The sequence below is a fragment of the Octopus sinensis genome, unplaced genomic scaffold (assembly GCF_006345805.1).
Source record: "Octopus sinensis unplaced genomic scaffold, ASM634580v1 Contig13618, whole genome shotgun sequence".
In the NCBI taxonomy this organism is placed as follows: Eukaryota; Metazoa; Mollusca; class Cephalopoda; order Octopoda; family Octopodidae; genus Octopus; species Octopus sinensis.
Window position 1 is genome coordinate 53,152 of NW_021833017.1, and position 13,075 is coordinate 66,226.

A 13,075-nucleotide genomic window follows, 5' to 3' on the forward strand; every position below is an offset into this window, starting at 1 on the left:
AATAGGTAACTGTTGGTGTGAATATAGACATCAGAAGAAAAAAATTCCAATTTACAAACCTTTTCCCGGTCTGAGGTGAAATTTGGCGCCTGTTTCTTCCCAATCTCCAAGTATTCATTTTTTGATAGGAAACCTTTCTCTGAAAGCAGGGATTTATAAGAGCCTTTTATGATTGACATAATTTCAGTCCAAATAAGGGTTGGATGGCAGCCAGGGACTGGATATTTAATTCGATTCCAAAATTCCTTCTCAAATATGTCATAGGTTACTTCATAAAAATCTTGGAAATTCCCACCAACGTCGTTCTCTTTGATGTCCATGTCAAACAGATTGCTGGAATCTTCATCCAGCCAGTTTTTGAAGTCTGTTCTCAAAGTCATGTCTTCATTTCGAGGGAAAAAATACGGTGAACCAAGTGAGGCATCTAAAAGAACCCAAAATTTCTTGGATGTTAGAAATATTGGGAAATTGTTGTCCTGAAGATCCTGAAAACGTAACCCAGAAAATTCCATGTGGTTTTCACTCATATTCTCACCAGTACAGAGATTTTTGAAGTTCTTTTGCATTTCTGTACACAGACAATTGTTTCGTGAAATAAACAGTTGATGAAGATGGCAGTAGTTTTCGGAATCATCTTTGCTTTCATCGTCATCTGAATCATTCACATCGTCTTCATCTTGTTCTTCTGATAGAAGAGGAAATAAAAGCAGAATTGTTACAGTTCTTTTGCAAAAAGAAAAAAAAAATTTTTTAACAGATATGTTTGTGTGGTTAAGAAGCTCATTTTGTAACCGCTTGGTTCCAGGTTCAATCTAACTACACAGCACCTTGGGCAAGCGTCTTCTGCTTTGGCTCCGGCCAACCACTGTTTTGTGAGTGAATTGAGTGACCTAGGTAGAGGGAACTGTATGTGTGTGTCTTCAACTGTCACTTGATAACCAGTGTTGGTTTGTTGACATCCTCATTACTTAGCAAGTTGGAAAAAGAGACCAATAGAATAAGTACCAGACAGAAAAAAAAAAAAGAATCACTGGGGTCAGTTTGTTCGATTAAGACCCTTGAAGGTGATGCCCCAGCATAACTGCAGTTTAATGATTAAAATATACTAAAAAGACCACAACCATCTTTTGGCCTCATATTCAACTCTGGCTGCCATAAAATAAAATGAGAGATAAGTCATTCAGTGGATCAGATGCCAGTTTATCACAAACTAGCTTTGCCTGAAAATTCTGTTGTACTCACTTCCTTACATAACTAGGCAATCCCATGAGCCAATGAGGGAGCTTCTACATGGGAAGTCAACCTATTAGAACTAGCAGCCAAAACTTCTCTAGAACCAAAATGTGCCATCTTAAAAAAAAATGGAATATTGGTTGGTTAATTTAGCCCAGGGTATACAATCTATGAAATCATATGGTGTGAAGGTCACAACTGGAATCATTTTTATCATAAGTATTGCTCAATCCAATCAGGCAACAACAAGTAGTCTCCATCAACATTGAAAAGACTTCAATATGCATGGTGCACACACATACATATATATATATATATATATATATATATATATATATATAATTCATATAAAATACCATATACATTAAAACACATTAAGAGGCTTCCATCATAGGAATGCCTTGCGCTAGAAAGAACAGTTAAAGTCCAAGCCACAAATTAGGGATAAATTCTGGACTTTAACTGTTCTTTCTAGCGTAAGGCATTCCTATGTTGGAAGCCTCTTAATGTGTTTTAATGTACACAGTATTTTATATGAATAATATCTAGTCTATTATCTAAATTTTTTGCGCTAGACTACTGGTAGTAAAAATTTCTATAATTTTTATTACCCTGATATTATTTATTTATTATGTATATATATGTGTGTGTGTGTGCATAAACTCTTCTCTATAGCAGAAGACTGAGTTCAACTCACTGTCATGCTAATTATTAGACCATCTTGAAATCCTATCATTGATAGATTAGCATCATATCTAACAAATCAGTGAAAGAAATAGTATTCGTCTGATGTGTAGAAGCCAGAACCAAACACTGGATATTTCAGAGAGAAACTAAAGAAATTTGCATTTTTACAAAGATCCACAAAAGTTACAGACAAGAAAAGGCATATTTTTCCTTCTACGACTGGAAATTGGAATTATAAGTTGATAAAATGAAATGTTTTCTTAGAGTGAAACTGTGTGAATTTAGAGATAATGACACTGTGCATGTGCTGTGTGTGCACACATGAAAATTTATTTGGTGCAGCCTGTCTCTCCTCCAGAATATTCACTGCAGCAAAACTTCAAAGGAATCGAGCATCATCTCAGTTGCAGCAAGAGACTGGATTGGTTCTGCTGGCTGAGCTCAACAAGAACTTAACTTATCACCACTGTGCAGCACTAACAACTGCACACCAGGTAGAGATTGCTTAAATAAGAGAATGGACATGCAAGTAGACATAACTGTGGCTGAGAAGCTCATGGTTTCAGGTTCAGTCCCACTGTGTGGCACCTTCTACTATAGCCCTGGGCCAACCAATGCCTTGCAAGAAAATTTTGTAGACGGAAACCGTGTAGAAGCTCATCATATATAGGTATATGCATGTGTGTCTTTGTATTTGTGTTTAACCCCCACTACTGTTTGATAACCAGTGTTGGTTTAGTTAGTTAGTTAGTTAGCTAATTTGGCTCAAAAGCAAATAGCAAGGCCATGTAGGGGGAAATGGAGTTAAGTACAGGGTGGTGTTCATGTAAAGAGTTCAGGCCACTTGAGGTCCAGGGAGGCTTTGAACAAAGCGGTCGTCGGCATCTTTACCATCTCGTCTGGCAGCTTGTTCCACGGTTTGTTTACATTCCTTTAATCTATTGGCTCAGCAAAAGAGACCAACAGAATAAGTACTACCAGACTTAAAAATAAGCAGTGGGGATGATTTGTTTCATTAAGCCCTTCAATGTAGTGCTCCAGCATGGCCTCAGTAAGCAAAAAAGTAAAAGGTAATGCTCAATAAGAACTGATCAATTCTCACCAAGCTACAAGCACTGATGTCTACCACATGAGGCCCAGGGCTATAGTAGAAGACACTTACCCGAGGTGCCACACAGTGGGACTGAGCCTGAATCCATGAGCTTCTTTCTCAGCCACAAATGAATTCAAAACTGATTTTAATAAAATGAAGAATAACCAAATGAAAGAGTCTCACCATCTGATTGTTCTTGCAGGTGTCCTCCTAGCACTTTGTTATCTCTGATGTGATCCAATGAGTTAGTCACAAGTTTCTGAAACAATGGGCTCCCAGAGATGTTAGCCTGTTTCCAATAGGTGATATAATGGTCCCAGAGTCGGTAAAGACAGCAAGTGGTTTTGCCAGTACCACTTCGGCCCAACACAATGATGGCTTCTTTACTGTTGTCGACTATGATGTTAGATTCCGCTTCTTTTACTTCAAACGGGAAAGAAGCATTCAACGTACTCTCCTGAAATATATATCTTACCAATGAAGAGGTAAAACGGTAGAATTTCATAATATTCACTTCACTTTCACTGTTAATAGAAAGATATGAGTGACAGATGTCGTTGCCTTTATTGTCGTCACACTTGTCAAAGACACGTGGTGACAATACACCAGACAGACTCTGGGTAGAGAGTACAGGTTTTAAATACTGACAACAGGGTAAACTAGCCTTGTAACATCTCACAATATTGTCTATAATGGATCTGAACTTGTTTAAATTAAAAACCACTTTCCAGATACAAAGCACCTCTGAATATTGTTCCAGTTCTAAAAAAACAAAACAAAAAAAAAACAAGAGATAATATATAGATATAAATACATATATATACGTATAAATTCATAGAATCATGTGGCTAAGACATAAAGCTCTTCTAGCAGACTCAGCTAACTGACCACAAAGTAATCCAATACCAGAAGATTGCAAAACAACTGTAATTCACCTCACATACCTCTTGACATTTTATGGTTTACAGACACACGCATGCATACAAAAATATATAGACATACACACACACACACACACACACATGCATATACTCTAAGACTGATATATAAATAGATTGATATACAAATAGACAGACAAACTGATAGATGGATAAAACATGCCCCACTTCCTAGCACCACATTATGAGTAGCCTTAGCAGCATAACAGAGTAAGATGAGTGACAAAGAGCAGAGTCACTCTGAATTCCATTTTGCATGAAGGAAATACTGAACAGGAAAGTAGAAACTCTGAATGAAATTCTGGTGTTGATGTAGACTCCAGAAGCCACAGTGAAGGAATGGATGTGGGGATGTTATCATGTAGGAACTTGAAATGAAAAACACTAATTAGTGGTCATGTGACTTCTGAATAAGAGCTCTACAGACTCAGAAAGACAAAGATAGAAGGTATAGAAGTTGGAAGATCCCTTTACTGGAAACAGGTTTACAGAAATAGAAGGTGACGTGTATGGCAAGGAGGACACAGAGACATGTGGCATTGCAGGTAACTGAGAGTTGTTATGCAATAACCTGTTTGGAATTGTTGACCAAATCTGTGGATGGAGCAAGGTTCCAGCCAGATAGCAGATAACAGGATGGTAAAAAGCTCTAGAATACAGAGTGTTGTAATACCTAAGAGGAAGATTTGGGAAATAGGGATGAAAATGGAGAGAAAACAACAACATCATGAAGGTAAAAAACAAGCAAAGTGTCAGGTGTATATAGTAAAGAGAGGAGAGAAAAGTAAAGGGTTTGTTAATATTGTGCAATGAGAGAATTGAAAGTGTGAGGTGCTTTGGATTACAAAACAGTCAGGATGAGTCAGGATTATCATTGGTGAAAAATTTATACAGAAAGATACATTTGCAACCACTGATGCTGAGAAGAAAGATGCTTGGAGATGTATGTTAAGAGCTTTTGAGCAAGAAGAATGCATGGGAGAAAGAGAGAGACTTCTGAAAAGAGCTGAAAGAGACGACCATATGCTGGACGTTGATAGCTAAACAATCAAAGAATATCTGAGGATATGAAGCACAAGTGTAAATACAAGTGGCGAAAATGGGGATTCTTCTGAAGGATTATTGAAGGAACATTACTTGACAGGGTTTGCAGCTTGGAGATAAGTGAGTCTCTCCAGGTCAAGCAACTGTTTGTATACCCCAGGGATTAAAATGCTCCAGAAAAGAATTATAGGAGAGATTCTTTAAGCTGAGACAATGGTCAGAAGATGCAGGTGTAAAGGTAGACCAACAATGAGATAACTGTAATCCGTAGTCTCGGTTGGTTGTGCAAAGAATCCAGCCAGAAAGTGTAATGATGGTTGCTTCAAACAAAACCATATAGAGTAAGTGCCTGAGGAGTTTACCATTAGCAAGCTTCGGAGGGAGAAGGTGGATGAATAAAAGGGAAGTGGCTGGACCCTCATGGATAATGAATGAAATGCTGAAGTAGGTAATGACATTATTCACATAGTCAGACAGGATGTCCAAGGAACTGTCATAGCCAATGCCCGGCAGGAACATCAGTTGCCACAAAATAGAAGCAAATACTCTGAAAAGAAGCAACTGCAGAGATATATGAAGCTGATGGATAAAATTATGAAAGAAACTGCCAAGGTGATAGAAACATTCATTAAAAGAAGTACTAACTGAGATTAAGATGCAGTTTGTGTTTGTAGCAGATCAGACTCCAACCAATGCCTTCTTTCTAGTAGCAAAACAACTGCAGGAAAAAGTTCTGAACGAAAAATTATCCACAATAACTAACAATTGTTACCTGGAGAAGACCTGTGATAATAACAAAGTCTATTCTTTCAATTTCTCAGATGCTCCCTGAGAAGCAGTTGACAGATTCCATTCAGTAGAGGTGGCAAGATGGTAGAATTGTTAGCAGACAAAATGCTTAGTGGCATTTCCTGTGACTCTTTGCATTCTGAATTCAAATTCTACCAAGATCAACTTTCCAATATTCTGTGAAAACACACATCTGGCCATGGAGTAATATTACCCTGCATGGAAACAGGTTGCTAACAGGAAAGGCATCTGGTTGTTGTAAATCTGCTTCAATAAACCACATCTGACCCATGAAGGGATGGAAAACTGGACGTCAAATAAAGGTGATCTGAACCTCAACAACAACAACAACTACAATCAGGTTTTCAGAGAAATTTTTTGTTTTGCTTTCTTTTTTATTTTATTTTAAACCTTTCCAATGTTATTTGAATTAAATATTTCTATCATGGTGTTTTTGTGATTTTATTCTTCTTCTACAACCTTTGTTTATCATTTTCGAAATCTGAATAAATTCTAACTCTTTTCAGATGTATGAAAATGGCATGCCAAAAAACAAAAACAAAAATGAATTTATCTGCCAACCAAATATTTGACGGAGATGACCAGCCGACCACCTGCTATTTCATTTCCCATGTAGAATATTTTAAGTTAACTCCAAGTACTAACACTATGGTCAGAAAAGAATTTCAATTCAACTGATGGTCACTGGCTGAACATTTTGAAATTTCAGCCACTTTTATGAGTTAATAATTAAAAATAAATCAAAAAGAAATTTTAAAAAACATGCAAACAGGTAAATCTTCCTACCTGGCAGATAATTAATAGTCAATTGCCAAATGATGCGTGAATTATGTGACAGGTGAAATGTGTACAGTTTTAGACTGTTGGGAATATCTTTCAGTTTCCTCACACATCTACTCTTGTAGCCAGAAGCTAACTTTTTGATGGCTAAAACAGTTTGTCTGCGTGTTTTATCTGTTAAGTCTCTGCTCTTTAAAGTATTCCAAACATCTTGTGTACATATGACTTTCCAATTCAAATTTTCAAATAAATTTTCTTTGAACAAATCTTCATTTTTATTGTTGTCATCATCATCATCAGCATCATCTTCGTCATCATCATCATCCTTCTCAGAGTCTGTCTGTTCACAGTCTTTAATTACATCTGCATTGAAATCCATACATATGTCAACTTTTATATCTTGCTCTGTAATTCTTTCAGAAACAGTTTCTCTTCTCTCTTTGATTATCGTGTTAGATGAATTCATTTCTTCAAATTTATATTCAGTTAAAGATTCTATTTTAGCCTTCATTTCACTTTCCAAACTTTCTGGAACAGATTTCAAAGAATTGCTTTCCTGATTTTTTGCCTTCTTTGACTGTGTTTCAATCTCTGAAATTTCAGGCTGACAGTTAACTGAATGACTTTTCGTTATTTCTTCAAAAGCCTCTGGTTTAGAATTTGAAATTTTGGAATTTTTCTTTTGACACTTTTGCTTCTTGACTTTTTCTGTTGTTGGTAAAATATCTGGCAATAAATTCAGAGCTTTCAATTGTTCAATTAATGTTGATGTAACAGAATTGTTCAGAAACTCTTCACATGGTTGATATTTGCCATTTTTCTCAATGAAACATGAATCTAAACAACTGTACTTCTCTTTGTCAGACTCATAAAGTTTCAGAAGTGCATTAACAATATCAGAGTAACCTAAAATAAAACAAAGATATCATTAAATCAAAGACAAAAGTTTATTTTTTATGGTTTTTGGAATAATTAGTATTACAATTTAGTAATTCTACCTGTTGTTAACCATGTAACCCGATCAAATTTGAACTCATGATCAAGGTTTGAATTTATGACTATTTCATCAGTAATCTAGAAACTTATCTTCGTAAATATTGAATACCACATTCAAATAAACTAGGTTCAAAGACAAAGTTAAAAATTTAGTCCACAGTATTACCGGTATTCCATGGTGAAAATATTTACTAAATATAAACTATAAACAAAGACTTTCTTTCTAACCACTTCGAGAAAGACCAAATGGATGGACCCTGATGAAACTGCACTGACAATATTGCAAGGTCGCATTTGCAATAGTGAGGGAACTGCAGCAGCGGAAACACGTGTAGGTCATTGTAATATGTTGTATGTAACCATAAAATAAATTTCATGGATGTACAAGTCTCCATACTCTTCTTCTCATTATTAATATTAATGGATACACCAGACAATTTACCATCCAGTGAAGAGTACTTGGAATTACCACTGTATATACTTGAAAGTATAAGACACACTCGCAACTTAAACCATTGTTTATAATGTAAAAAGTTTATCCTTGATAACGCTGGTTGATTTGTTTACCGTATTCAGACTTAATTGCTTCGACACTTTCCCATTACTTTTTGATTTATGCTTCTCATTATTAGGACACTTTTGCAGCAATTGACACACAAAACCAAGCAGTCATTCATATGTGCTATGATTGGGAAAAAAATTCAATAAACTGTTTTAAATTGTAAGGAATTGTGTGAAAGATTGTGACAAAAATCAAAAGAAACGGAGAATCAAGTTATACTAATCATCACTTTCAGCAAATAACTGGTAAAACTCCTCAGTTGTGGTGGTCTCATCATATACAGCCTGATCCTCGTTTTCACTTGTCTGATCTTCATTAACTGATGAGGCACTGGGCCTAACATTTGCTGCACAGACAACTTCATTACATCGCTCATTGTCTTCCATACCATCCATGAAATTTGAGATCCTGCAGTTCAAAAATGGTTTCATCACAGGTTCACTTGGTGTTTCAGCCACTGACAAACAGTCTTAAGGTCAAGGTGTTAAAAATTCCCAGCCTTTAGGCATGCCTGTTCACCTTAAAAGGCTTGTTCACTGACACGTTGAGTGGCTGAAGCACAGAACTACATACGTACACCTGGAATCACAGCTTGGTAGCTATGACACCCCTTTAATCTATTTCTTATGCTGTTGATCAGTTGAGTCCTGAATATATCCCATACAAGAACAACTTGTACACACGGCATTTAACCAGTTCATCAATATGGTTTCATTCACTCACCCTTTCTCCTTTGCACTTTGGAAACTTCTCTTTCAGGAAAGTCTTTCTTTTGAAAACAACAACCAGAGTAAGTTTCGTACCGTCAGCCATACAAGCCAAAATTGCAGTGAAGTGGGCATTGTGTCACTCTCCGTAGTTTTTACCAAAATTATGTTTCTCCCTTTAACATTGACTGTCCGAGTTCCATATTGAAAAAAGAGGGATCTCATCCATATTATCAATTGCTTCCAAGGCTCCTTTGTAGGTCCATCACATATCAATGGAAGGAATCACCTTTGCTGTCTATGTAGGTGGTAATTTCTGTGCAATACGAGTCCTCTGACTCAGCGTAAGATTGTGGTGTTTCATAAACCTTGCACACCAGCCAGGAAATGCTTTACAGTCGGATATACCATGTTCTTTTGTCACTTGGAAAGTCCACAATCGAATGATGTTTCTTATGACAAGTCCAGTCACCCAGTCTCTCCAAATAGTTTCCATCTCCTCACTGGGACTCATTCTTATCCTAATTTTCTTCAATGATCTGATGTCAACGGATTTCATTTTCTCTTCTTTCAAACACCAATCCCTGACCATTTTTTGTGAGACCCCAAATTCTCTTTCTTGATTTCAATATGACTTTGTGTATTCAACAACTTTCAGCTTGAAGGTGATATCATATGAATTCTGCTTTCTCTTCATGTTAACAAATAACAGAGCATCAAATTAAAGGAAGACAGGTATGGAACAAAAACAAATTTCCTTTGGCATACACACACATCAAATCCAGGAATCTAATCTACTGTGCCCTATGCCCCAAATTCTACATTGTAGCAAACATTTTGAAAAATGTGGAAAAAGAGAATTCAAAATATTCCCCTTCTTCAAAGGGGAATATGAGAGGGTAGGTGTACACAAACAATAGATCTATGACCCTTCCATTAGAAACACAACCTGTAGCAAACATTTTGAAAAATGTGGAAAAAGAGAATTCAAAATATTCCCCTTCTTCAAACTGTGGACAGAAAATGAACATTTTTGTAAGGCCAAGGAAGAATGTTTCATTCCAAAATATCAGCCAAAACTGATCAACAAATAATACCACAACCACCAGAAATACCATCTCAACAATCCACAGAAAGACACCAACCTGGGCACCACCATTTGATTTTACGACACATTTTTTACTTCAATAACATTTTTTTACAACTTGACATTCGATGCTTGAGAGAATCTGACAATGCTGCCTTCTCTGGAAGCGATGAGAGTAAGAGATCTAATCCGGTTTTTATGTGATACTTACATCCACCTTTCTGTACAATCTTATGTTTGCATACGTGTGGAAATATCTATGTGTGTGCAGGTATGTATATTTACACAAAAATATACGGATATAAGTCTGTATGGATGTACACTCTCTTATGTGTGAACACATGTGTGTGTGTGTCTTTATGTGTGCATATGGATATTTATGCATATGTATACACATAGAAACATGTAGGTATATGTGTGTGGGTGTGGATGTATGTATACATGTGTGTGTAAATGTGGATGAGTGTGTGTGATTAAATAAAGTCACACCAACTGTGGAAAAGGAATAAAATGACCTCAAACCAAAATATTCACAAAGGTCATCTTTTAACTCAGTGTTTTTGACCACTCCTAAAACTGTTCCATTTCTTTATACCTGATTGACCTCTTCTCATCACCATTTTCAAAGACCTTTTGTCTTCTTATCTTTCATCGTTTTCCTTTTCATTTTTTCTTCTTTTTTCACACATGCCTTTGTATTTACTTTTTGTATTCTTTTATTATTTTTTTATATATTTTATTTTATTTTTTTCTATCTTTTATTTTCTATTTGTATACAGGTAAGAAGATATCTTTTGCTATATAAGCAACCTTCTAAACCACAGAATTTCAGTTTGAAAATGGCTACCTTCTGCTCTGACATGTTTTTTCTGCTGTTAAGTACAAGCACCGTTTTGTTACTCTGTTGTAGGCTTTGCCTTCTGGGACTGCCTGCTGTTTTGAACTGTCTCTGCATTAAATGATGCATTGCCAACTTTGGCAGAGTTGAACATTTTATTCCTCTTTTTAAGGGGTCAGTTGTTTTGAAGCATAAATTCCAAAGAAATGCCAATACAATTCTTCAGACCACTTTGTGGAGAGGTCGCCTGAATGGGTAGCATTGGAGAGTTACGATGAAGGTAGGCTGGCATGCTAAATGAAGGATCCAATCAGTAACAATATTGAGAACAATGTCATGGCCAAGGTCAGGCAGACCAGTGAAGCAATGCACTTCTTGCCAGAATTTAAGGAAATAGTGCTTAAAGCAGAACATAAGGAGACTTCAAAGAGGAGGTTGACTCTACCAGAAAGTAACATGGAAGACGCCTATAATTTATAGAACTTTGGCACTGGCATCAAGAAGGATGGAGATGGCATCCAGAGATGCCATCAAGAGGTGCTTGAAACCAAAATGGCAGGATATATCAACAAAGGAAAGTGTTTTGGTACTGTGGAGGTGAGGTTCGCTTCCAAAAAAAAAAGCAAAAGAATACTCAAAGAAAACCTAGTGTTGCTTCCAACTTAGCTTGGAAGAACTGCCACAATTAAAATAGGGGCCTGTCTCATTTCAAATTCCAGAATGAAACTGCAAAACTGGGAGGGTTGTGGCTTGGAATTGTCAATCCTGGCCACCCAAAGAGATCTGGAAGAAATTCCAGAATATATATTATATTGTCACATGAGACAAAAATAAGGGTTATCATAGAAGGAAGAAGCCCAAAGTGCTTCAGGTGTGGATAGAAGGGCCACATAAAAGCTAAGTACACACAGGGCATGTAACCAGAGGCACACCCTCCATCCAGCAAACCAGTACAAACGGAAGAACCAACTGGCATTGAAAAAGATAAACCTACCAACGTAGTACCACTGACCAACAAGCCGAACCCAGCAAAAGAGAAGTCATCTAAAACTAGAACAAAGAAGCCCAAAAGAGGGGGAAAGTCCTATAAGAGACACCTAAGTAGATTCAACACTGGCCGAAAGCAGCAACGAATGGACAGAAGTAAAGAGGAAAAAGAGAGAAAAGAAAGAAAAAAGACCCTTTCTCGCACTCCTATAAATGTTCAACCATCAGTAGACACAGATCAAAAACTCACACATTCCACTCACAATACACCAACAGTTTGTTTGCTAGATATAATCCATGTACACCTGAAAAAACCCAAAAAACCCAACCCAGATACACAAATGCATATATTAAACCTTCCATATCTGAACACAAGAATGAACTATAAAGATGAATTAAAAAGTAATTTGAAATAAGTGTTATAAACCCTTCAAAAGTAAGTATGAATGAGAATGGTATGTTTGAGGTGTTAAATGTAATGGACGGTAAATTTAGGAGTATTTCAAGGGGGAGAGTGAAAGATTTTTCTTATTTGAATACTTGCATGGGTTTGTTAGAATGTTGTTTCAAGCTTACCTTTTAAAGGTCTTAATTGTATTTTACCACAGAAAAAACTGCAATTTGGATACGGTTCAGAGAAGATGCATTTTTTGGAGTTTGTTCCCCTTGGATTAGTCTCTGGTGAATTTCTTTATTTTTTGCATTTATGGATGGTCTTGTTCTGGGTGTTTTGTAATTGGATGTTGGAGCTGGTTTCTTCTTTCTGTGGAGTTTGTAACATTTCTTTGTTGTGTGAAGTTTGTGTGCTATGTGTATTCATGTATATGGAGGGGTTGTCCTGGTAGGGTTGCCCTTGTTTGTAGTTACCCTCATTTATAGGGGGTCTTCTTTAAAGTATTTGAGTGTAAAATATTGCTTTTTTTTTGTTTTTGTTTGTGAATGTGGGTAAAGTAGAGTATCTAAATAGAATTAGAGTAATAAAAAATATATATATTTAGCTTTAATCATAACAAGGTTCTTAATAACAATTGTTAATTACAGGTATTCTTTTATTAGTTCTTGATTTAATAAGGATACTTTAGTAATTTATCTATTAAATTACTGGTATAAGTTTAACATTAAAGTATGTAAAGATAACGAATATTCAATATATGTGGAGTGTTTTAATTAATAACTTTTAGGTTATGAAATGGTGTAATTCACTCAAAATATTATTAGTTAGGTTCAATCACGTTTGTTTCGAAAGAATAGAATGTAAAAGCTTTCACTTTTATCTTAATAACTATGGAAGACTGGTGGGGATATTATCTGTA

At 36.1% G+C, this 13,075-nt stretch overlaps 1 protein-coding gene across 1 annotated transcript in view; it reads right to left on the minus strand.

Annotated features, from left to right (window-relative positions):
- LOC115229705 (TPR and ankyrin repeat-containing protein 1-like) overlaps nt 1–13,075 on the minus strand; it is a 73,031-nt gene that overhangs the window by 34,450 nt on the left and 25,506 nt on the right. The window contains exons 2-4 of the mRNA XM_029800017.2: nt 6,592–7,491; nt 3,197–3,775; nt 60–685 (exon numbers count right to left, since the gene is read on the minus strand). Of these exons, the coding sequence (XP_029655877.1) occupies nt 60–685; nt 3,197–3,775; nt 6,592–7,491 (2,105 nt within the window). The remainder of the gene's footprint in view (nt 1–59; nt 686–3,196; nt 3,776–6,591; nt 7,492–13,075) is intronic.